This window comes from Sorex araneus, chromosome 5 (assembly GCF_027595985.1).
Source record: "Sorex araneus isolate mSorAra2 chromosome 5, mSorAra2.pri, whole genome shotgun sequence".
NCBI lineage: Eukaryota > Metazoa > Chordata > Mammalia > Eulipotyphla > Soricidae > Sorex > Sorex araneus.
Genome location: NC_073306.1, coordinates 120,303,276 through 120,328,846, shown reverse-complemented (window position 1 = coordinate 120,328,846; position 25,571 = coordinate 120,303,276). Strand labels below are relative to the sequence as shown.

The following is a 25,571-nucleotide window of genomic DNA, read 5'->3' as shown; positions in this document are numbered from 1 at the left end:
AGGGCCCTTCCCAGTGATTCAGTGACTCTGGACCAGCTGTTCGGGAGGGCCCGGGGGTGTGGCGCTGCTCATTCGGGGACTAACCAGGCCACCCCACTGGCTTGGGGGTCTCCAGGGCTGCACCCTGGGTTGAGTCAGTGTCGGCCGCGCACACAGCCTGCACCTGAAACCTGTCTGCCTCTCCCGTCCCTCTGCCCTGGCTCTCATCAGACAGCAGGGGCCAGACCCCAGCTCCGGCACCGATTTATTTATTTATTTATTTATTTATTTATTTTATTTATTTATTTTATTTTTTTTTGCTCTTTGGGTCACACCCAGCAATGCACAGGAATTACCCCTGGCAGTGCTTGGGGGACCATATGGGATGCCGGGGATTGAACCTGGGTCGGCCGCGTGCAAGGGAAACGCCCTACCCGCTGTGCTATTGCTCCGGACCCGCCGGCACCGATTTGTAATTATGACTTCCTCTTCTTTCTCTGAGGGTTTTCTTTTTCTCGAGGGAGGGCTCAGCTCGGTGTTTGTATATTTATTCATTGGTTCTCGGGCCACACCTGGGCTTACTCCTGGCTCTGTGCTCAGGGACCAATCCTGGCCTGGACTGGGCGATCATACGCGGTGCCAGGGAATCACACCTGGGTGGGCTGAGTCACGCTCGCTGCCAGGGGTGGATTCCCTCGCAGGGATCCCCAGCGGGCTTCTCTGGAATGTTCCTTCTGCCCCGGCCAGGCCTGGGTGATTTGTCCAAAGCAGCGCATGTCTTCCTTGCAGCTGAAGGAGGACCAGCAGAGGGCGCTCCTGAGGCGAGAGTTTGAACTGCAGAGCCTGAGCCTGCAGCGGCGGCTGGAGCAGAAGTTCTGGAGCCAGGAGAAGAACATGCTGGTGCAGGAGTCCCAGCAGTTCAAGCACAACTTCCTGCTGCTCTTCATGAAGCTCAGGTGGTTCCTCAAGCGCTGGCGGCAGGGCAAGGTTTTGCCCAGCGAGAGGGACGACTTCCTGGAGGTACGGGCCTGGGGCGGGGGCTCCCGGGGGAGAGAGAACGAGTGGGGGGCCCAGGTGGTGCGGCTCAGACCCTCCTGCCCAGGCTCATGGTCCAGCTGTCGGCTTCCCGTGTTGCTCCTCACTTGAGGCTGGAGCGGGCTGGAGCAGTGACGGCACAGTGGGTAGCGTTGGCCTTGCTCACCAGCACCTGCGGGCCTGGCACCTGCTCTTTCTCTCCTGGGCACTGTGGGGTGCTGGGCTTCCATGGGGAGGAAGATTGGCACACGGCGTCCGCCTCACCCAAAGAAAGTCTCCTGAGGAGGGGTAGCTCCTTAACGCCCCACCGAAGCTTGTTTCAGCTGGCAACAGTATCTTGGTGAATTGAGTGTCACTGTCACTGTCACTGTCATCCTGTTGCTCATTGATTTGCTCGAGCGGGCACCAGTAACGTCTCCATTGTGAGACTTGTTGTTACTGGTTTTGGCATATTGAATATGCCATGGGTAGCTTGCCAGGCTCTGCTGCGGGCTAGATACTCTCGGTAGCTTGCCGGGCTCTCCGAGAGGGGCAGAGGAATCAAACCTGGGTCAGCCACGTGTAAGGTGAATGCCCTACCGCTGTGTTATTGCTCCAGCCCCAAATTCTGATCTCGAGTTAAGTGTAGTTTTGATAATGCCTTATACGCATGCCAACACACGGTAAGGTTGCTCTTGCAAGGAGTAACTTATGTACAGGAATGGGAACCTTCTTTTGTTTGCTTTTTTTGGGGGGGGCCACCCCAGCATTGCTCAGGGCTTCCTCCTGACTCTGAGCTCAGGGATCACTCCTGGCGGGGCTGCAGGGACCCTATGGGGTACCAGAGATTGAATCCGGGTGGGCTGCTCGAAAGGCAAGTGCCGTCCCTCAAGGCAAGTGCCCTGCCGGGTACTATTGCTCTGGCTCCAGATATGGGAACACATATTAAGTAGAGAACTGATGAGAGGGGCTGGAGCGATAGCACAGTGGGGAGGGCATTTGCCTTGCATGTGGCTGACCCAGGTTGCATCCCCAGCATCCCATATGGTCCCTCGAGCACCGACAGAAGTAATTCCTGAGTGCAGAGCTAGGAGTAACCCCTGAGCATCCTTAGGCGTGACCCCAAAATTTAAAAAAAAAACAACACAAAACACCAAAACCAAATAACTGATTTTTTTTTTTAGGGGGGGTGGTGTAGGGAGTTGGGCTCCACCTTATGCCCAGGGACTGTTCCTGACTGCGCAGGTCCCCTGTGGTGCATGGGGGACTGTATGTGGTGCTGGGGATTGAACTAGGGTCAGCGGCCTGCAAGCCTTCTCCCCCATCCCTCCCTGTGTCCCAGGAGAAGCCCCCCCATTCCCTGTGCCTCGCTCGATCCCCGCGGCTTGCTTGCTGGCCCCTCAAGGGCTGGGGTCCTCTGCAGTGCCTTAGCATTTGCTCCGCCCTTCCCCCCGCTCAGTCTCAACCTGCAGGGTCACCGGACCTAGTTCTCACCTTCTTTGAGACTTGACCCCAACCCTGCCTTCTCGGGAGACCTGCCTCGGCCCTTCCTGGCTTCTTCCCTGTGCTCCCTGCCCCTCGGATCCCTGTGGGATGTGCCAGATGGGGACAGACCCACCAGGCATTTCTCCGCATTGCCGTGATGTTTCCAGGGCTTTCCTGTGTGAGAGGCACTGGTGTGCCCACCTGTGAGGGCAGTGAGTGTGGGGCAGCTGGGGCAGGTGCTCAGGGGACAGTGTCCAGTGAGTGACCCACTCGCACTGCTGGCCCTGGGCTTCTGTCCTCAGCTGCCCCCACCTGGGGGGCCCTTCTCTCCGCCCTCGATGTTAATTGCCCTTCCCTGCAATTACAGGGGAGCCTGTGGCCCTTTAATCCCAGCCCTGGTACCGGCCCCCCCGTGGTTCTTTCTGAGTTGCTCTTGGGGATGTGTCACGGTCCCTGGGGCATGAGGGATGGTGAGGAGGCTGGAAGGGCTCCAGGTGAGGACCACCTTCTGTGCCTTCGGTCCCAACCCTCATCTTCCTCCTGCAGTCCGAGCAGTCCTCTGTGCGTCTGTCTGGGTCACGACTCAGGACCCGTCCCCTGGAGGCGCAGAGCTCCTGCTGAGTGCGTGTGTGTCTTTCCCAGGTGAGCAGCATGAAGGAGCTGTACCTGCTCATGGAGGAGGAGGAGCTGAGTGCCCAGCACCCTGATAACAAGACCTGCACAGGGGACGGCTGGACCCAAAACACGGTGCGTGCTCCGCCCGTTCCCTGCCCTCCAATCTGTGTCTTCCTGTTGGTGACACCCTGTGGATTCCGCCTCCCTGCTGCTCCCCGTGTGGGGCTCCCACGTCATCCCGGGCAGGGACCTAGGGCCAGGTTATGAAAGGGGGTTGTTTCCCAGGCAAAAGCCATGAATTGTTTGGTGTGTAGGGGACAGTACCCCAGGGCAGGGGCACAGGCTATGGGTTTCGAAGGGTGAATAGGAGCTTGCCTCGTAGAGGATAGGAAAGGACCTTTGGGGACCAACAGAGCTGAGCACAGAGGTGTAGCAAGATATTCTGAAACTGACCGTGGCTTGGGGCGGGCCTGGCCGGGATACGGGGCTCAGGCCAGAATGGCTTGAGGTCTGGAATCAGAAATGGGTCATGGGGCTGGAGGGATAGTCCAGTGGGGAGGGCATTGGCCCTGCATGTGGCTGACTGGGTTCGATCCCGGTATCCCGTATGGTTCCTCGAGCACCCCAGGAGTAATTCCTGAGTGCAGAGTGAGGAGTAAGCCCTGTGCATCACCGGGTGTGACCCCAGAGCCCATCACAGGGTCGGGTCCTCTAGAGCCGTCCAGTGAGCTGGGTCCTGGCACGGGGATGGGGGGGGGCGACTGACTGTAGCAGGCTTGGTGGCCTCGCCGGCTGCAGACAGGAAGGAACCAGGCTGAGCTCAGGGTGTGCTGAGTCACTGGTGCGGGGGCTGCTGTGGAGGGGCCGGTGCCAGGCTGGGGTGGCCCGGGGAGGTCGCGTTGTATCCCCCCGGCAGCCCGGTGCTCCCAGCTCAGTCCCCGTGGGCCGACCTGCCGGAAGCTCCTGTCTGACCCTCGCTTTGGCCCCTGCAGCCCAACGAGTACATCAAGACGCTGGCCGACATGAAGGTGACGCTGAAGGAGCTGTGCTGGCTGCTCCGGGACGAGCGCCAGGGCCTGACGGAGCTGCAGCAGCAGTTTGCCAAGGCCAAGGCCACCTGGGAGACGGAGCGGGCAGAGCTCAGGAGCCACACGGCCCAGGTTCGTCCCTTACCCGCCCTTTCTCCTCTCAGCCAAGACCTTGGTTTGTTGGATCCTGGAGCACAAAGCCTGAGCCATGCTCCTAACAGCATCAGAACCACTTCACCTCCCCTTTGCAGCCCGGAGAAGGCAAGACACTTGTCTGGAGTCACACAGCAAGGGAACCAGAAACTGGAATGCTGTGATTCTTTTGGGCCTCGGGGTTTGGGGTGTGTTGTTTTGGGGCCACCTTCAGCAGGGCTTAGAGCTCACTCCTGACTCTTTACTCAGGGGTCATTCTTGGCAGGGTTCAGAGGGTGCCAGGAACGAACCTGGGTTGGCTGACAGTAGGCAGCTGCCCTCCCTTCTTTTTTTTTTTTTTAGTTTTTGGGTCACACCTGGCGATGCACAGGGGTTACTCCTGACTCTGCACTCAGGAATTACTCCTGGCGGTGCTCAGGGGACCATATGGGATGCTGGGATTTGAACCCGGGTCGGCCGCATGCAAGGCAAACGCCCTACCCACTGTGCTATCACTCCAGCCCCGAGCTGCCCTCCCTTCTGTACCATCTTTCCAGACCTTCCTTTTTTGGCGGGGCACACCCTGCAGTTCCCCACTCTACCAGGGACCCATACCCGGTGCCGGGGCCACGCCCAGGCCAGCACCCATAGCCTTGTGCTCCAGTGTCTGTGTTGAGTCCTGGGGCTGTGCGGTCTCCCCCGCCACCTCAGGCAGGGTCTCTACAGTGATTCCCGAGTTCAGTCGCCCCGTGACTTGCAGGCCGGTGGGACAAGGCCGGCTTCTGGCAGGTTCAGCCAGGAGGTGAGATGCGTCCCTCACTGCAGTTCTGCTAAGCACTGACAAGAATCCTGGGCAGGAGCACTGGCCGCCGAGTCACTGAAAATATCACAATACTCGTCTGAGGCGTGGGGAGACGGCTCGAGGGCTGAGAGCGCCCTGTGGATGCAGGACGCCGGGGCTCCATTCGGCACTGCTCAGCCCCTTCAAACACTGCCAAGAGCACCCCCTTAGCGCCAAGAGCACCCCCTTAGCGCCAAGTTGGGGCTAGCCCCAGAGAGCCACCAGGTGTGGCCCAAAACAAACATGAAAAGTAGTGGTGGGGGGCCAGAGCCGTAGCACAGCAAGGAGGGTGTTTGTGGTGTTTGCCTGTACTCGCCCACTGGGTTCGATCCCGAGTACCCCATTTGGTCAGCACCGCCAGGAGTGATCCCCGAGTACTGAGCCAGGTGTACCTTCTCTGCACTGCCAGGTGTGGCCCCAAAACACAAAAGTAGTTGTGTTTTCGTGAAGGTGCTGAGGTGAAAAGCCTGCAGAGCACATGGCAGAGAATTTGTAAAAGAATATAACCTCGGGGGAATGGTGCCACCAGCAGGTCAACCTGTACGTGTGGGGCGAGTGCATCAGCAGCTTGATGGTGCCTTCAGACTTCTAGATAGCCCAAAATTGCTGCTGTGACTTTTGCCAGACCCCAGCAACTTGGGGCCAAGTTTATCAAGAAATTAAAAGGCCAAAAGCTAGGTATGCAGGAGCCACACTCAAAAACCACCTCTAGCTTAGCTATACAAGCTCATTTATTGGCCTTATTTCAGAGACCCATAAAACTCAAAAGAGATCAGAAGGTGCAGTTAGGACCTGTAATTTAGAGGTAGGTGGGAACCCATGACTGAGAGCCCCAGGCTCGCCTGGACCAGGACTCGGCCTCCTCTCCCCAAGTCCCCAGTTTTCCAGTAGCTTGGCAGCCTCTGGAAGCACACTCACAAACTGCCCCTGGCGCCATGTTATCTCATCAATGGCCAAGACCCAGAGATTATAAACTAAAGCTCCCGGAAGAGAATGACACAATTTCCTGGGTGTTATATTCTATCTATAATAAGCAATACAAAACAAATCGTCTAACATTGCCTTTTTAGCAGGTTTGAGTGGTGGTGAGACTGGTGTTGAAATAGCAAATGTAACCAAAGTAGAGAGAGAGTATGGGGGAAATTGCCACACAGACAGGGGAAGGGTTGGAACAGGGGGAAGACTGGTGATTTTAGTGATGGAAAGTTTGCGCTGGTGAAGGGATGGGTGTTTGATGATTATATGACCCAAGCTCAAACATGAAAGTTTTGTAACTATGTCTCACGGTGAATCAAAAAAAAAATGGGGAAAAATAATAATGCAATAAAGTTAACATTCAGCACTGCACTGTCATCCTGTTGTTCATCAATTTGCTCGAGCAGGCACCAGTAACATCTCCATTGTGAGACTTATTGTTACTGTTTTTGGCGTATCAAATATGCCAGGCTCTGCCGTGCAGACAGGATACTCTCGGTAGCTTGAAATAGAATTAAAAAAAAAAAGTAATGTGGAGTTCATGCCCAATTCAATCAGCTTAATCAATAGTTGAATAAATAGCAGTACTCCTACATTATTTTTTTAAAAAAAGAATATAACCTCATTTAAGTTTTAACCCATTTTGGGTTGATTTTTGTAGGTTGTGTGAGATAAGGGTTTATTTCACTTTGTTGTATGTATTAGGCCAGGTTTCCCAGCTTATTGAGGAGACTCTTTGTCCCCTAACGGGTGTTTTGGTGCCTCTGTCAAATATTGGTTGACTCCAGGTTAGCGGGTGTATTTCTTTTTTTTTTTTTTTTTTGCTTTTTGGGTCACACCCAGCAATGCTCAGTGGTTACTCCTGGCTTTGCACTCAGGAATTACTCCTGGCGGTGCTTGGGGGACCATATGGGATGCCGGGGATCGAACCCGGGTCGGCCGCATGCAAGGCGAACGCCCTACCCGATGTGCTATCACTCCGGCCCCTGCGGGTGTATTTCTGATGGCTCTATTCTGTGTCATTGAACTGTGTGTCTGTTTTTCTGCCAATACCACTCTGTTTTTACTACGTAGCTTTAAAAAAATTAAAAAAAAAAACCCGAAAAAAAGAATATGGCCTGCCTGGATTTCAGGGGCTTAGTTCTGAGCGGAGAGTCAGCCAAAGCTTCCTGAGTGAGGGGTCTGTCCCCTTGCCCCTGGGCCATGTGTGAGGGGGAAGGAAGGAGGGCAGGGAGAGGCCCCAGGGAGGGCAGGGAGAGGGCCATGGAGAGGGCAGGAGAGGCCCCGGGAGAGCTGCCCGGCTTGTTCTCCCCTCTGCAGGCGGAGCTGAAGGCCGGGAAGGGGCCCGGGGAGCGGGCGGGGCCCGACTGGAAGGCCGCCCTGCAGCGGGAGCGAGAGGAGCAGCAGCACCTCCTGGCCGAGTCCTACAGCGCCGTCATGGAGCTCACGCGGCAGCTGCAGATCAGCGAGCACAACTGGAGCCAGGAGAAGCTGCAGCTGGTGGAGCGGCTGCAGAGCGAGAAGCAGCAGGTGGAGCAGCAAGTGAAGGAGCTGCAGAACCGCCTGAGCCAGGTGAGCCCGCGCCACCAGTCCAGTGGTCGGAGAGCCTTCAGATCTGGTTGGGTCCAGGTGCTCAGAGAGGCACAGTCAAGACCAGGCCTTTCTTTCTGCCCATCGCTCGTTTGTCTTCAAACGTTGCCAGTTGGTTTGGTGCTTCTGTCCGAACAGTGTGGCAGTTGCCATGGAAGTTTTCCTTCCCCACCACCTCTGCCCTGGTGGCTTGTCTACCCAGGAACTCATAAGGGAAAACCAAGGGTGGATGCCCTTTAAAACTTGAAATTTTGGGGCCAGAGCAGTAGTACAGCAGGAAGGGCATTTGCTTTGCACGCAGTCGACCTGGGTTCAATCCCCAGCATCCCATATGGACCCCCCATCCACTGCCCGGAGTAATTCCTGAGCACAGATCCAGGAATAACTTCTGAGCATCACCAGGTGTGGCAGAAGAGAGAGAGAAAAAAAAGCAAAGCCCCCTTCTTAATTTTGGATTCAATCCAAATTTGGAGATCTCTGACCAAAAAAGGACATGAGTAGAAAAGAACTACAGGCCATGGCAGCCCCTTAGCCGGCCCCCCACACCCCACACCCCGCTGCTGCTTCTGTTCATTTACCCATTGGGGGAGGGAAGGGGCCTCCCCAGCTGTTCTTGGAGCCCAGGGCCGCTGCCAGTGACACGGAATTGGGCCTGAGGGTCAAGTATTCAGGTCAACCAGGCAGTCTTCTAGGGCCACCAGGGCTACATCTGACAGTGGCTGGGGCCAGGGGTCATGTGGGTCCTGGGGATCAAACTGGAGGCCTTGAGTATGCCACAAAAGCGCTCCACCCTTCTGAGCTAACTCTCAGTGTCTTCCTGTTTTAATTACAGAAATAAAGACTTCATTGTTAAGCCCCAGATAGTGCAAAAGCACACTCCGGCCCACTCGCTCCTTTCTTGCTGCCGAAACGTATATTGACAGAGTCTTATTTGTTAATGTTAACAGAATCACAATGTACATATTGTTTATACTTAGCCTTGTCCTTTGCATCTCCCGAGAGTTGTTCATCCTGGGGTATAAATGGTCCTTTGTTTTCCGAATACGGAGACACACTAGTCATTTCATATTTTAAAAAATCTTTTTTTTTTCTAATCTACACTTTCATCCTGAGCATGAGCACCTTCAGTTTTTTTAAAAGAATATGTCTGGGCCAGAGTGATAACACAGCGAGTAGGGACATTTCCCTGGCATGCAGCAAACCTGGTTCGATGCTTGATATTCCATATAGTCCCCGGAGCCTGCCAGCAGTGGTCCCTGAGTGCAGAGCCAGGAGTAGCTCCTGAGCATCACTGCGTGTGGCCCACACACAAAGAAAAGAAGAGCTGTTTATTCCCTCTGGCTCCGGAGACCCTGTTTATAGCCAGCAAAAATGGCTATGGAAAGAAATTAAAATTAAAAAATAGAGGGTGCTGGAGAAATAATAAAGTGGCAAGGTTTACCTAGGTTCGTTCCCCAGCATCCCATATGGTCCCCCAAGTGCTGCCGAATGACTCTGTTTTCCAATTTGCAAAGAACACAGAGCCAGGAGTTAACCCTGAGCATTGCTGGGTATGGCCCCCCAAAGAAACAAAAAACAAAACACCAAAACAAATGGTTTGGACCACATTCTTCCAGCTATTGCTGCCGTTTAGTTAGTCCAGGCCTCCATGTGAATCCTGGATGTCAGAAAAAGCCATGTTGAAAAAACCTCAAACCAAGCAAGGAGATTCCCCAAACTAACGTCTTTCCTCTCTTCCTTCTCCTTCCTTATTTATTTATTTTGTTTGTGTTTGGGCCACACCCGGTGGCGCTCAGGGCTCACTCCTGGCAGGTTCAGGGGACCATATGGGTCAAGTTGGCTGCGTGCCAGGTCAGCACTGTGCCCCCGTACTATCCCTCTGGCCCCCTGACCAGTCTTCTTTCAACTGGACTCACTCATGCAGCTGTGGCCTCAGCCGGCTCAGCTCTCAGCACCGCCCCGTACTGACAGTTTGAGCCAGGCCTGTCCCTGGCAGTCAGAGGGGTGAGGCCAAAGCCTGAGGACACCCCCCCCCACGCACACACCCCCGCAGACTCACCTGGTTTAGAGTAGTTATACCAGATAGGCGAACTTGACCTTCTGTTCTCTTCTGCCCACTACGGACACTCCAGGATGATTCCTGGGGGCCCAATTCCACCTTGATAGGGGCTTGACTTTACTGCCAAGGGGCTTTTTTGAGGGTGGGGGTTATGGGCATTGGGCCACACTCATCAGTGCTCAGGGATTACTCCTGGCAGGACTTGGGGAACCATATGGGGTGCCAGGCATTGAACCTGAGTCAGCCACATACACAGCAAGTACCCCGCCTATTGTTCTGTCGCTTCGTCCCTGTGGACAGCAGTCTTACCTTTGCCTGTCCCTGCTGCCACTCACGGGGGTGTTCATTCTGCCATGGCCTTATGACTAGTTTTCTGGTGGTGGGTCCCCAAAGAAGCAAAGAGTGGAGGGAGTGGTTTGGACTACACCTGGTGATGCTCAGGACTTACTCCTGGCTTTGTGTTCAGGGGTCACTCCTGGTGGTGGTCGGACAGGGGTCAGCCATCCACGTGCAGGGCAAGCACCTTAACCCCCAGCCCTATCTCTCGGGCCCCCCAGACTTCCTCTTAAAATGCCGGCAGGAGGTTGAGTCTCCAGAATTCTCAGCACCAGGGATGTTCTGGGCTAAAACTGGGAGAGTCACCTGCATCCCTGGTGACCCGTCCGGTGAGTAGCTTGTAGAGGGATGGCAGAAGCCAGGGCTGGGAAGGGACACAGCCAAGAATATGCCTCCCACAAGCCCGGCCTCAGCCTCGGTGGGGAAGAGCTCGGGAGCATGGCCAGGACATGATTCTCTAGTTCCTCGGCCCCCACACTCTCCCCCTCCGCCCTTCCTCACTCCTGCCTTAGTCTCTCGGGCTGGGAGAGGTCCCAGTTGCCCCAAGGTGACCCTGCCTGGCGTTCTGAACAGGGCTGTTACCAACTGTCCTTCCCTGTGGCAAAGGCCACCCTGTGGGAGACAGACATCTCCCGAGCTGCTCCCCCCCTCACTCAGGCTCAGAGTGAGGCCACTGGGCTCCATCATACGCCCCCTTGAGGTGACGAGGGGTAATGAGGGCTCTTGAATTCTGCCCTGGGGTGGGAGCCTTGGGCAGCCTGGATCTGTTTGCCCCTCTGATGTGACTTGACTGCCCCTTCCCTCCTCTGGTGCTTTTGGGAATTGTAGCAGGAAGTAAGACAGGGGCCCAGCCAGATAGTACAAGTAGGTAACGTGTTTGCCTTACTGACCTGGGTTTGAGCCCCAGCACCTCATAGGGGATAGGGGAGTGATTCCTGAGCACAGAACCAGGACTAAGCCCAGAGCACTGCAGGATGTGGCTCAAAAACCAGAAAGGGAAAATAAAAGAATATGGAGCCAAGGGCCTGGAGCAATAGCACAGCGGGTAGGGTGTTTGCCTTGCACGCGGTCGACCCGGGTTCGATTCCCAGCATCCCATATGGTCCCCCGAGCACCACCAGGAGTAATTCCTGAGTGCAGAGCCAGGAGTAACCCCTGTGCATCGCTGGGTGTGACCCAAAAAGCGAAAGAAAGAAAGAAAGAAAGAAAGAAAGAAAGAAAGAAAGAAAGAAAGAAAGAAAGAAAGAAAGAAAGAAAGAAAGAAAGAAAGAAAGAGGAGCCAAAACGATGGTTCAAAGGCTGATACAGGCTTTGCATGCAGGAGGCCCTGAGCACTGTAGGAAGAACCCCTTCCCCAACTGAGGGTTGCCCAGGGGCTCCCCTTCCTTCCAAAAACATAGGAGTGGCAGTGTCACTCTCAGAGGTAGCAGTCGCAAGAGAGCCCGAAGCACTTGCTTTTATTGTTTTGTTCGAAAGTCTCTCTTGGTGCGCGGGAAGGGGCTTCTGAGGCCGTGAGGGGAGGCGTCCGGGCTGCAGAGTGGAGCTTGGGCAGCGGTCCTGCTCCAGGGGGCTCTGCTTGCCCGCCGGCTCACCACTAACTTCCTCTCTGCCCTGGCCTAGCTGCAGAAGGCCGCGGACCCCTGGGCCCTGAAGCATGCCGATCTGGAGAAGCAGGACAACAGCTGGAAAGAGGTGAGGACCGGGGACTCTGGGTCTCTCGCTTCCCTTGTGGTGACTCGCACTCGGGCTCCTCAACCCTGGGCATCCTCCTGTGGCTGCAGCCTGTCCCCCCGGGCCTGGGCAGAGCTGCGTATCTCTGGTCTTGCTGGTCCTCTTTCCCTCTTAATGCCTGGGTGAGAGGCGGTGTGGTCTTGGGTAGGTCACACTCCCTTCCCTGTCACCCTCAGACAGCCTGAGCCCCCAGAGCGCTGACGATTCAAGTTCTGAAAATGGGTCCTGGGGAGCTGCTCCAGGCCTGGGGTGAAACAGAGCGGGGACCCTCTGGTTACCTCTGTCACCCGCCCAGGACAGTGGCTGTGGGTGGGAGTCGCTGCACAGTGCAGCTTAGCCATTGGGTCCATTCTGGGAGCTCCGATGGGCCCAGCATGAGACACCCATGGGGGCGAGAATGGGCCAGACCAGCCCTGACACTGCCCTCCTGTGAGCTCACTGGTGTCCAGACTGACCCTTATGTCTCTTTGGCACAGGCGCACAATGAGAAGGTTCACGACAAGGAGGCTGCTGCCGAAGCTGAGCTTGGAGGAAGCGGTTTAAAGAGGTGCCAACCTGCCTTACTGCCCCGCCCCTGCAACCTCACCCCTCCTCAGCCCTGGGGTCATGACTCCTGCCATCCCTGCCTGAGCCTGCAGCCCCCGCCTCTGCTTAACTCTGCCACGTTGCCCTGCCACTCCCCTCCTTGGGTTGCCCCACTCCAGTGTTGCCCCACCCAATGATCCCACCCTCTTCTGTGTTGCCACGCCCCTACGCCCCCTTGCTGCCCCATCCTCCCCGTGCTGCCCCGCCCTTACCCTTCCTGTATTGCCACGCCCCCTTCCATGTTGCCAGCCCTCCAGCATTCATATAGCGCTCAGCAGAATTGGGAGAGAACCGGAATGTGGGTTTTGTGGGACCATAGTGACTCAGGGGCTCGAAGGCTTGGGGTGCTGAGAATCCCAGCCTGTTGGTTTATTTAATTCCAAGCATGGGAAATGGAACCCCCCCCCATCTATCCTGCCTGGAAAAGAATCTATTCATGCCTTCTTGGGCCTCCTTCCTGTTTCTGGGTTCTGAAGAGTGAGGCTGGGCCCAGGAATATTAGTAGCATCCTAATAATCCAGGGAGAGTCCCCCCGCTTGCAGGACATCACCGCTGTTAGGGGGCCCATGACAGAGTGAGGGCCGCAGAGTGCAGGGCCACCAGAAGGGAGGCAGGCCTGAGGCAGGAGGGCGGCTGCGCGGCAGACCTGAGACTGGAGCAGAATGGGGCAGCGCAGACGGACCCTGGGCAGGAGGTGGGCTGCACAGTGAGCGCTCAGCTTGACTTCCAGCTCTGGCCCTGGGTGGTCTCTGCAGCTGTGTCATTTGCTTGTAGGGTCTTTCGTTTGTTTTGTGGGCCTGGGTATCAGACCTGGGCCCCACATGTACACGACAGGCGCTTTATCTTTGAGAACCACATCCCAGACTCCTAGATTTAGCATGAAGCTGGAACGGTCTGACACGAGAGATACTTAGATGTGCCGAAACTTTCAGTCATTGGCCGGCCTGTGCCAGGCCTGTGCTGGGTATTTATTGGCTCCCTAGTGTGGGTCCCCCGGAAGAAAGCCATGAATGGAGGCTTGACACCTGGAAGCAAGACAGAGGGAGGAGGCTGCCAGTGATGGTTAGTAGCCACTGGACCTAGGCCTCACAGAGGGACTCTGGAGGGGACCTGGGGATTCACAGGAGGGGACCTGGCAGCTCAGATTTGGCACCACGGAGCAGGAGACAGGGAACTGGCCTTCGGGTCTCACCTTCCATGAAAGTGTTCTAGGAGCTTAAACTCCAGACAATTCTACTTCCTCTGTGTGAACGCCGGTGCAGTCGAAGAAGTATGCTCGGGGGCCGGTGGTGGGTAGGTGGGACGGGCAGCCTGGGTGCTACCCACGGGGCCTGAGCTCGACACTCACCTGCCCCAGCTGCGTTCGCGTCCTCCAACACCTCTCTTCCTCCCCTGCTCTTCCCAGGACCAAATCGGTGTCTTCCATGTCTGAGTTTGAAAGTTTGCTGGACTGTTCCCCCTACCTGGCTGGTGAGCCCTCGCGGGGCAAGAAGCCGCCCAGTGGCCCTGCCTTCCCCTTTGTGGGCAGCCAGCCCGTGGACCCAGAGAAGGAGGCCGCAGAGCAGCGCGCGCGCCCGGCCCGGGACTGCCACCGAGCGGGCTGCCAGGAGCCGGCAGGCAGACAGATGCAGCGCAGCTACACGGCGCCTGACAAGACCGGCATCCGCGTCTACTACAGCCCCCCGGTGGCCCGGCGCCTGGGTGTGCCCGTCGTCCACAACCGGGAGGGCAAGATCCTCATCGAGCCAGGCTTCCTCTTCACCACAGCCAAGCCCAAAGAGTCCGCCGAGGCCGACGGGCTGGCCGAGAGCTCCTACGGCCGGTGGCTCTGCAACTTTTCCCGGCAGCGCCTGGATGGGGGCTCCAGTAGCAGCCCGGCCGCCTCGGGCCCCGGCTTCCCTGCGGCCCTGCACGACTTTGAGATCTCGGGCAACATGAGCGACGACATGAAGGAGATCACCAACTGCGTGCGCCAGGCCATGCGCTCGGGCTCGCTGGAGAGGAAGGTCAAGAGCACGTCCAGCCAGACGGTGGGGCTGGCCAGTGTGGGCACGCAGACCATCCGCACGGTCAGCGTGGGCCTGCAGACCGACCCGCCCCGCAGCGGGCTGCACAGCAAGGGCTGGTCACCGCGCGGCAAGCAGCTCTCGTCCTCCCTGGACAAGGTGCACGCGCGCATCGAGCGGCCCTGCTGCTCCCCCAAGTACGGCTCGCCCAAGCTCCAGAGACGCTCGGTGTCCAAGCTGGACGGCGCCAAGGACCGCAGCCTGTGGAACCTGCACCAGGGCAAGCAGAATGGCTCGGCCTGGGCGCGCTCCACCACCACCCGGGACAGCCCCGTGCTGCGGAACATCAACGACGGCCTCTCCAGCCTCTTCAGCGTGGTGGAGCACTCGGGGAGCACGGAGTCAGTCTGGAAACTGGGCATGTCCGAGGCGCGGCCCAAGCCCGAGCCTCCCAAGTATGGCCTTGTGCAAGAGTTCTTCCGCAACGTGTGCGGACGCGCCCCGAGCCCCACCTCGGCCGCCGGGGAGGAGGGCGCCAAGAAGCCGGAGCCCCTGTCTCCCGCCAGCTACCATCAGCCCGAGAGCGTGGCCAGGATCCTGAACAAGAAGGCGGCCAAGTGCGGCGGCAGTGAGGAGGCCCGACTAGCCGGGCTGCCGCAGGTAGGGAAGGATGGCATCCCCCGGGAGGCAGACGGCCCCACGGTTCTCCCCAATGAGGTAGGTGTCGGCGGGGCTGCGCGGGGCGGGGGGGGGGGGGGCTACCCTTTTCCTTGGGAGACGCGGCTGGCTTCTGAGGTCCAAGCTCCTTTCATTTCTTTGAGGGGTGTGTGTGTGGGGGGCCGTGGGGCAGGGGCTGGGCCACAGTAGGTTGTGCTCAGGGATCACATATGGGGGGACCATATGGGGTGATGGGGTCACACCGGGGCCGGCAGAGTTCAAGGCAAAGCCTTAACCCCTGTACTATCTCGCTGGCCCAGGCCCAGGTGCTTTGGTTTTCACACTCAGGAGTTAACGGTGCGTGTGTTTACCTGGGCTGGGGCCTGGCGGCCCCAGACATGGAAACACTGATTCAAGGGCATGTGGTATGTCTTTGGTCTGGTTTGGTTTATCCTCTGTAATTCTGGGATCACATCCAGAGCTTACTCCTGGCTCTGCGCTCAGGAATCGCTCCTGGTGGTGCTCAAGGGGACCATCTGGGGTGCCAAGGATGGAACCGGGATTGGCCGTGCACAAGGCAAGCGCCTTAACCCCTACACTATCTCTCTGGCCCTAAGGGCGTGCGATCTGAAAGCCAGGGGACCCCAAGCCTGGCCTCCCAGACTGTAGGGCCTCAGCTCACAGGCTTGTGACGTCCTCTCTCCTGCCGTGGCTCCCCTGCCGCCCCGTGGTGGTGTGCCACAGCTGCTCTGCCCAGACGCCCTCACCCTCCTCTCTCTGTCAGGCCACTTCACCATGGCAGCTGGAGACCAGCTGCAGTTCAGCTGCCGTTGGGAGAGAGGGGAGTTAACCACATACAGCAGTGCTGGTAGCTCGGAAACTCAGATCTAGTCAGATCTGGGCCAAGCCCAGTATGTCAGACTCCGGGTCTCAAACGTGCTAGCTATGTACTCTGCCACTCGGGCTCTCCCTGGGCCCACAGCAGGGGAGTTAAGCCGTGAACATTGGCAAGTGCCGTGAATCAGGGCCTTCCCCCCACTCCCCACAACACTCCCCACAGCCCCCTGCTGTGCCAGGGCTCCTTCCCTCTGAGAACCGTCTTGCTGCGCACAGAGAGCCCAGTGCCCCGCCGCTGCTGGCAGCCCCCTCAGCTGTAGTAGGGAATGTCTGCACATCAGTAAGATAACGCACTCGAGTTCCTTTGCACGGCTGGAGAGGCAGCTCGGTGGGGCCAGAGCACATGCTCTGTGCACAGCACGCGCTGGTTTGCAGGGCCCTGACACCACGTGGTTCTCTGATAGATTGTCTTTGTAGAAGCATAAGGCAATGTCCCTGAGGACCCAGTGTCTTATGGAACCCAGGGCAGGACCCAAGGGCCCAGCAGCTTCTCTTGGCCTCCTGGTCTCCTTCCTAAACTTCAGTCATCTGCTCTGACGTGCTCTTTCTCTCTCTCTCTCTCTCTCTCTCTCTCTCTCTCTCTCTCTCTCTCTCTCTCTCTCTCTCTCTCCCTCTCTCTCCCTCTCCCTCTCTCTCCCTCTCTCTCCCTCTCCCTCTCTCTCTCTCTCTCTCTCCCTCTCTCTCCCTCTCCCTCTCTCCCTCTCTCTCTCTCTCTCCCTCTCTCTCTCTCTCTCTCTCTCTCTCTCTCTCTCTCTCTCTCTCTCTCTCTCTCTCTCTCCCTCTCTCTCTCCCTCTCCCTCTCCCCCTCTCTCTCTTGCATTTGGTCTCTGTGATTTGTCCCCACTGTGCTTGTATAAGACCATTCTTTCAGGCATCTGAAACACGTTGCCTCCAGCCCTGCCCCAGGGCCTAGTGTCTGGAGGAAATGAACTCTAACGGCCCCACGCCAGCCCAGGGTGCCCCTTTGGTCTGGTCAGCCCTGCTCCCAGGCGGGACGCTCAGAGAGGGCGGGAGGGGGAGGCCCAGAGCCGTGGGGCGGACTGGGGCAAACCCAACAGTAAGTATTGCAGTCTGGTGATTTGGGGTGTTTCCCTAGTATAAGTAATGCTTCAGAGGACATCTTGGTACGAAAATAGTTTTCTGCATTTTAGTTTATTTTCATAGGTATGAGTACAGAAATGATCTAAGAACATAAAATTTTAAGTGCCGGAGTGATAATGTAATAGGTAGGGTGTTTGCCTCACATGTGGTTTGGTCCCTGACATCCCTTATGAGCCCTGCCAGGAGTATATCTCTGAGTGCAGAGCCAGGAATACCCCTGAGCACTGCTGGGGGTCACCCCTTCCCTTCCCCAAAAGAGTATCAAATTACAGGGTCCGAGACATAGTGTGAGGTGAATGTGCCTCATTCATGGGTCAGTCTTGGTTCAAATTCCGACACCCCACATGGTCCCCTGAGCCCTGCCAGGAGGGATCGCTGAGCTCAAAGCAAGAGTAAACCCTGAGCACTGCCAGGTGCGGCCCAAAAACCCAAAGGAAAAGGAAAAGAAAGAAAAACTGGTCCAGAGAGGGTCTCTAGGGCTGGAGAAATAATACAGTGGGTAGGATGTTTGCCTTGCACACGACTATCCGGGTTCCATCCCCAGCACCCCATATGGTTCCCAACACCGCCAGGAGTGATCCCTGAGCACAGAGCCAGGAGTAAGCCCTGAGCACCGCCAGGTGTGGCCCAGAAGCCAAAATCCAAAATAACAACAACAGTAAAAGAAAAACAGGGGGTCCTCTGGGTGCAGCATTCCCCGAGGTGCTGCCCGGCTGACGCCTGGGCCCAGGCGTCTGCCCACTCGGACCCTGACACCCTCTCTCCTCTGTCTCCCCTCCCCGCTCCTCCCAGGACGCCGTCTGTGACTGCAGTGCCCAGTCTCTGGCCTCCTGCTTCGCACGGCCCTCCCGTTCCGCCATCGTCCGCCACTCTCCTTCCAAGTGCCGGCTCCACGCTGCGGAGTCAGGCTGGTGCGGGGAGGAGAGGGCTGCCCCGCCCAGTGACTGACGGCGCGGGAGGCACCCTGCCCTCAACCAGCCCTGGCCCCGGCAGAGAGGAGAGGAGGCCGGGCACCTGGCCCTCCGCGTTGATGCGCTCCAGAGGGACAGCAGCTAACCCCCCTGCCAGGCTGCAGCCCCCTCCCCCTTCCAGGGACCACGGGGACTCCTGCTGGCCACAGGGAGGGGAGCTCTGACTTCCAGGGGAACCAGCCGGCCCGCGGGAGAAAGGCAGAACTGCACATCGGAGCCCCACGGAGAGAGCGTGGAGAACCCAGTCGCTGGAGCTGCTCCCGGGTGCTCGGGGAGCACCCCTGTCCTGGGACCCCCCACACTCCCGTGCCCACATTTCGGAAGAGTCGAAGAAAGGATACACCCAGAGAAGTTCCCTGCCAGCCATACGCCCTTTCATGGGGGAAAGACACCCATGGAAACAGGTTTGCTTCCGGACTCTGCTCAGGGGACCTGGTGCGCACCCCTGACCCCTGGACCCCCAACACCGCCTCTCCCCGCATCGCTGCTCCGGGCGGCCATGCTTTGGGAGGCATGATAGGGCTGTCGCCGGGGCCTGTGTCTGCTTGGAGCCCTGGATCTCCCTGCCCGCGGCCCGGATGCAGCAGAGACCGGACACCTGGAGCTCAGGGTGGAGGACCTGTGGGGCTGCCCCCACATCATGTGACTCGGGGTCCTGACCTTGCCAGGAGCCCCAGGAGCAGAACTAGGCAGTTGGCCTCCAGGCTCGGGCGCTGTGGGCACCTCTCCCTGCCCCTGGCAGGGGCCACTCCCCATCCAGTTTACTTCCTGCAGTGGGTGCAAGGCAGAAGAAACCCCCTCACTAAGAGGCCCCCCACGTGGGCCATGCTGGGCCAAGGAGTGGCCCAGGAGGCCAGGGCCCAGGACACAGCAGGAGACAGGGACCCGGGAACATATTTCTTGCCTAGTTTTGTTTTTTTCATTTGAAGTTTTTTAATATAAATATTAAGGTGGGTTTACTTTATTTTAATAATTTAATTTACCCCCAAAATTCCCTCAAGTAATTTATTGGCACTTGGGACATGTTTCTTGCCACTGGGAGAACGCAAGGCTCCTGACGCCACGGACAGTCACGGGACCCCCGTGAGAACACAGTGGCTCACCCCCGGCCGCAGGCTCTGCTCCGGTCAGATCTGGGGAAGCCGCTTGCCCAGAAGCACTGGGGCCCACAGCTGGTCAGGGTACAGGCCTCAGCACTGCCTTTCACTCAACACCTGCTGCTCGACCGGCCCCCAGAGGGCAGCGGGCAGCACTGACGTCACCCCTTCTGGAACATTCTCCATCATGTCCCTTCTCCTTCCCTCCCTCTCTGCGTTGCCTTTCTTCTTCTTTTTTAACAAACAAATGCGTCATGCAGATTGCTGAGGCTGCTTTCTCACGGGCCTGCAGCACCCTTCCAGCTCCCCAAGCGAGGCTTGGGGGACAGTCCAGAGAAAGATGCTGTTGCACTTTGCACAGGAGTGTCTGCAGCCCCCGCCGCCTCCTCCGGCCTCTCCCCGCTCTTCTCACCCCGCCCCCCCCCGCCCCTGCCCGGGACTCCCCCGCATTGGGAGGTCACCTGGACCAACTCCCCAGAGTCTTTCTCTTCAGTCCCTCTCTGCCGAACGTTGGGTCACGTCACTGCCACTGCCACCAGCCACTTGCTTGTGACCCAGAGACCGGGCAGGGCCGCCGCTGTGGGCCTGTTCCTGCTGCAGCGCGGCCGCCCTCGCCCGAGAGACCAGGGCCGCCTCCTGGCTCCCGTGAGGGGCGCACTCCAGACTACAAGCCACCAGCCGCCTTCTGCCACCTCTGGCTCCCAGGGAGAAACCCTCGGGAGCCCTGGACCCCGTGTGGCCTTACCATCCTCCTTGTCCCAGGCTGCCGTGTTCGTCCGTGTTGTCTCGGCACCGGGGCCCCGTTCCGGGTCTCCCAACCTCTGCCACTGTCCAAGCTCCCTCGCTCGCCGCGTGCCCGGAGACGCCTCTAGACGTGGGGCTGGACGGGCCGCACCGTGTTCCCTGTAAATATTGGTTTGGTTTGGTTTTTAGCATTTTAAGTAGTCAGCGGTTGTGTTTTCTTTGAGGGAGGGGGCGGTTGGGAGGGGTTGGTTTGTAAAAATCCTGCTCTTTTCAGAATGTAATTTCTAAGTTTGTTTCTTCAAATGCCTTTTATGTCTCAGTAACATTCCCAAAGCAGAAAACTGCCTGACCCACAGTGGGGCGGCACCGCGGAGCCCTGGCCCCCAGGAGGGATCGCTGTCCTTCCCTCTCCCCTCCGCCCGTCTCCCTCTGCTCCCCTCAGCTGAGAGCCCTGAGGCCCTGCGACCCCAGAGGTCTCTAGGCTTGGATCCTGGTGTCGGCACCATCTGGCTGGGAGGAGGTGGGGGACGGGCTGGGTGTCGTGTCTGTATCTGAAGTGGAAACCAAAGCACTTGGTGGCTTTTAGACGCTGCCGGTTAGATGCTTTTAGATCAGCCCTGAGGACCTGGTCCCCGTGTCTCCCAGCTGCCCTTTTTTGCCCTCTCCCAGCCCCCAGCAGTCCCCCGACCACACCCAAAGGCAAACTGACTTAAAATCCCCTCCAGGGGCTGACTCTCTGGGCTGTCCCTTCCTTGGTCCTCTGGGTGGCAGGGCTGAGGGCGCAGAGCAACCTCTCCTGGCCCCAGACTCCTGCTCTGTTCTGTTCTGTCACAGGCCCCTGGTCTTTCCTCGGCTGCCACAGCCTGTCTCCGCCCCTCCTGATTTCCAGGTCGTCCCTGTCTCCCCCCTCCTGTGCACCATGCCTCCTCTCAGCTTCACCAGCGACCCCCCTCCCCCAGCTTCCATCACCACATCTCACTCCTCCGCACTCCACCCTCCATCCCTCCTTGAGCACTTTGCTATTGAGAACTCACCCCCAGGCCGTGCTCTCCTACAACCCCTAGGAGAGCCTGGGCAGGACTGTGGGAAGAGGGACCAGGGTCTCCCACTTTGCAAATTGGAAAACAGAGTCATGTAGCTGGGAAGGCAGAATCGACACTAGAGCTTGGGGCCCCTGGCTGGGTAGCTAGAAGACCCCATTGTATGCCAGTGCCCGACTCAAATCCAAACTTGGTCTGCTCTGAGTCAGCAGAATTGTGTCCCGAGAGTCTGGGACCCCCTCATCAGAATCCTGAGGGCTTCCAGAACATCCCACACAGCGCTGACCATCTTCCATCGTATTTTTGTTTGTTTGTTTATTTGAGGGGCCACACCCAGCCCACAGAGCATCTCTACTGCCCACAGGACATTTTTTAAAAAGTCAATCTTAAAGCGGAGTGCTGAGCTGGGAATTAGAGTCTTGGTCCTCACCTAGCTACAATTTGGTTTAATTATCCTGAAAATATCAAATATTGTCTTAAAAAGCATCAGAGGCATCTAACCGCCTTCATCATGAGATAGTGAAGAGAGTCTTCATGACTCTTGGTTCAGTGAAACAAGAGAAATCGATACAACCCAAAACAGGAATGATCATTCCCCAAACCTACGTGATGTCATTTCCATAATCATGCTACAGAGCCTTTACTCTGGACTTCCTGGCAACTGTGTCAGAAGATACGTCAGTGAGCTGAGTGCATTCTTTGGATGCCAGAGCCCAGAGTCTAATACCTGGCACCGCATAGTTTTCCCAATCACTGAGTTGTAAAAATTCCTCAGCACCACTGGGCACACATCTCCTGGCCCCCAGAGAGAGAGAGAGCGCTACGTTAGACTCCATAATTCAATATGTGTCATGGGGAGTCAGCAGACTGACCCACACCAGCTTCGAACTACTAATTTATAGTGTCTGTCCCTTCTTAAAGACCACCAAACCCAAGGGCTGGAGTGATAGCACAGCGGGTAGGGCGTTTGCCTTGCATGCGGCTGACCCGGGTTCGATTCCCAGCATCCCATATGGTCTCCTGAGCATGGCCAGGGGTAATTCCTGAGTGCAGAGCCAGGAGTGACCCCTGAGCATTGCTGGGTGTGACCCAAAAAGAAAAAAAAAAAAAGACCACTAAACCCAGTGGTGTTTCATGGGTGAACTAAAGATGAATGGATGTTTTTCAGGTGACTTTTAAAAATAAATAACAAATTGCCACCATGTGAATGACCTTGGCCCCAGATCACCTGGCTCTTCTATGCCCCAGTTCCCCGGCTACAAGACGGGTCATACCCTGCCTCTGGCACTGGGGACGGCCAGTGCTCCACAGGGCCCGCAGTCTCCTTCGGATTCCCTGTGGGCCACATCACACACACTGACCCCGGCCAGGTCCCGGAGGTCACAGGGTAATCTGCACCTTTAAGAAAATTATCAAGCAGTTATGCTTAGTATACAATATTTTAAATTCATGATTTACAATTTAAATACAAGTTTTGAAATTTTTTTGAAAAAGCAACTTTTTGTGTTTTTGGGTCATGCCTGGTGATGCTCAGGGGTTACTCTTGGCTCTTCACCCAGGAATTACTCCCCGCGGTGCTTGGGTCCATATGGGATGCTGCAGATTGAACCTGGGTCGGCCGTGTGCAAGGCAAAATGCCCTGCCCACTGTAGTATCGCTCTGACCCCAAAATTTTAAAAAAATTTAGTGGCTTGTATTTGATAGTTTACTCCAATCACCATTACTCCAATCACTTTAAGTTCTGACCATCCCAAAGTAAAGCAGCCGACGACACAGTGACCCGGCTTCCGCCCTGCTCCCGGCCTCTGGGCACCTCTCCTGCTTTCCTGCTTTCTGTCTCTGAACTTGCCTGCGAGGTCCCTCCTGGAGGCAGGTCTTAGTGTGTGTCCTTTTGGCTCCCCCAAGCTCCCCCAGTCCCTCCCCCTGACCTTCCTGTCCCTCCCCCTTACCTGCTCACGGGCTCACACCGGGGCTCACACCAGTACCAGGGGCCCTGAGCAGGTATCCTCTTCTGGACTCCAGGCTTCCTCCCCCAGGACCCAGCACCTCCCTGCCCCTCGGCCCACCCCTGTCTCTCGACCGCTGGGCTTCCCTGTCCTGTTTGCTTTCAAATTGTTGCTCTTCCCTCCTTTGTTTCTTCCCTGTTCTCTCTCTCTCTAATGGGTCTGCCCTACTTAGCTCTGTCCATTGGGCTCCCCCTGGTGACCCACCACCACCACCCAGCCCTGAAACACTGCCCAGTCTCACCTTCTAGCAGCAACTTGTCTTCTGTCACATCTTGTCTCCTTGTCTTCTATCCCCCAACTGTCCCCTGGAGCGTGCATACGGGTGTGTGTGTCTGTGTGTGACTCTGTGTCTTGTGTGTAGGGAGCTTGGATCCTCTGTGTACCTGTGTGTGTCTGTATGGCACTTGGGTCCCTCCTTCATGATCTTACTTGTAAAGCAGCTGCAGCCTGATTCGTTCTCCTGGTCATTCATTCCTCCATCTGTCCATCCATCCATCCATCCATCCATCCATCCATCCATCCATCCATCCATCCACCCTCCCATCCACCCATCTGTCCGTTCTTTGACATCTCATCCCTTCATTTTGCCTTGGCCCTTCCTGCCTTCTGGAGCCACTCACCCTGCACAGCCTATAGGTCCTCCTGCCTCTGTCCTCTGCTCCTCTCTGTGGTGTTTTTACAGTTTGCAAAGGCTGCAGGCCCAAGAACCAGAGGGGCCTGGGACATGCTGGGCCTGGGTCCCTGCTGCTCACCTCCTCCCTCACCATCCTGGAACCCTCCTCGTCTCACCCATCATCCCTCCTCCCCTCCTTCCCCTCCTGGCCTCAAGCAGAGGTGCTTGGGTTTCTGGAATCCTCCTTGACCAAGGGCCAACGCAGGGACCTGGCTGTACCCCACCTGCCCCTCTCAGCTGCCCCCTGAAGAGCCTGGAGACCTGGGCCCGGTCCAGCAGGTGCCACACTTCTCTCTGAGCTTTCTGATGAATTCCAGGATCATCCCATGGGCCTCAGAGTCCTCCCCTCGTATTTTTGGGGTCCCGCCTCACCATTCTTTCTCCATGGGGCCTTCCTGTCCCGACTCCTCTCAGCGGTGCCCCCGGTTTCTGTGCCTTAATTCATTTCTCCGCACAGGGGGCTCCCAGCAGCTTCCCCAGTGTTTGGGTGCCAGGCCCTGGTGGCACCCTGGCACAGCCTCAGGCTCCAGTTGCTGAGCTTGAGTTTCTCTCCGAGGCCTCCGCACAGCAGGAGCACCCCTGGGAGCTGTGTCCATGCGGAGAGTTTTGGCCCAGACCTTGGGATGTCCCGCAAGGGTGATTCTGGTATCTGCAGGTGCTTGTGTAGATCAGCAGTAGAGTGCCTGGCGAGTGCCAGTTTGGCTGACACCAAGAACTGGTGGAAAACATACCCATTTCCATGAACAAACCACCCCTCCTCCTCTTCCTCTTCCCGGAAGCGGGGCAGCAGGGAGAAGGCTCAGGACAGTTTCCTGCCTTGGCTGGGGTCCGGCTCTTGCTTCTGCCCAGTGTCTGGGTATTAGCAAGGGAGTGGAGGGGAGTCCAGTGCTCAGACCGTTCTTCCCCGGGCTCAGTCTTCAAGGGAAAGAAACCAGGTCGTCCAGGATAGAGCTCTAACCCCCAGCCCCTCCCCTCCCCGCCCCGAATCCCCAGGAGACCTTGCAGCCAATGCCAAAACGGAAACACGGAAAGCCAGCGCTATCCCCCAGGAAGCTCTTCTTTCTCCTCTGATCCCCCTTTCCCAGCCCTGCCAGTACTGTGAGCCCTTCTTCTGCCCAGCTGACTTTCCTCGCGAGGATCCTGCAGTTGTGAGCCCGAGACGACAGTCTCCTTGGGCCCAGCTGTCCACCTCTCCTGTCCAGAGTTCTCGCCTCCTGTCTTCAAAGGTTCCTTCCCAGGATGGATTGGGTGCTAGACCAACCTCGGTCCAATATGCCAGCGCTCTCTGCCCCTATGTCTTATTTCAGACAGGAGAATAACTGTACAGTGTAAACTGACAAAACGTTTTTAATGACTGTAGATTGAAAATAAAGTATGTCATATAAACCGTTTCTGTCGACTTGGCCGCCTCTCTGATTTCTCTCACCTGGGGCTGGGGCTTCTGGTAGATTTGAAACTCGACTTTGGGTCATCTTTGTTGTCCAGGAAGGAGGAGGGCCCTGGAAGTGCCCCGGCCAGCCAGCTAGGAGGGAATCACCAGGAGTTCCTGGGTGCTGACCGAAGATACCTGAACCTCTTCCCAAAGTGTGATATGCCAGGCTGGAGGGATAGCATAGCGGGTAGGGCGTTTACCTTGCACGTGGCCGACCCGGGTTCAAATCCTAGCATCCCATATGGTCCCCTGAGCACGCCAGGAGTAATTCCTGAGTGCAGAGCCAGGAGTAACCCCTGTGCATCGCCAGGTGTGACCCAAAAACCAAAAAAAAAAAAAAAACCAACAAAAAACCAAAGTGTGATATGCCCACTGAGAACTGCAGAGTGCCCAAAATGGGACCCCTAAAGACCAGTGGGGGACCGGAGAAGGTTCACTGGCTGGGATGCGTGCTATATGCTCTACATGCAGGAGGCTTGGGTTTGGTCCACAGCCCCTCGAACACTGCTAGGAGTGACCCCTGAGCACAGAGCAAGGAGTAGGCCCTGAGCACTGCTGTGTATAGCTCAAAGGCCCC

At 57.1% G+C, this 25,571-nt stretch overlaps 1 protein-coding gene across 3 annotated transcripts in view; it reads left to right on the top strand.

Moving 5' to 3' along the window:
• Positions 1 to 24,947, top strand: part of SOGA1 (suppressor of glucose, autophagy associated 1) — a 72,912-nt gene extending 47,965 nt beyond the window's left edge. For 2 of the 3 annotated variants that reach the window (XM_055137918.1, XM_055137921.1), the window contains 8 exons: positions 769 to 999; positions 3,121 to 3,225; positions 4,086 to 4,253; positions 7,390 to 7,641; positions 11,675 to 11,746; positions 12,262 to 12,332; positions 13,776 to 15,093; positions 17,824 to 24,947. In XM_055137918.1, coding sequence (XP_054993893.1) covers positions 769 to 999; positions 3,121 to 3,225; positions 4,086 to 4,253; positions 7,390 to 7,641; positions 11,675 to 11,746; positions 12,262 to 12,332; positions 13,776 to 15,093; positions 17,824 to 17,979 — 2,373 coding nt within the window. In that variant the 3' untranslated portion in view covers positions 17,980 to 24,947. The remainder of the gene's footprint in view (positions 1 to 768; positions 1,000 to 3,120; positions 3,226 to 4,085; positions 4,254 to 7,389; positions 7,642 to 11,674; positions 11,747 to 12,261; positions 12,333 to 13,775; positions 15,094 to 17,823) is intronic. The other variant, XM_055137920.1, reaches the window with a different exon arrangement.
• The last annotated feature ends 624 nt before the right edge of the window (positions 24,948 to 25,571 follow it).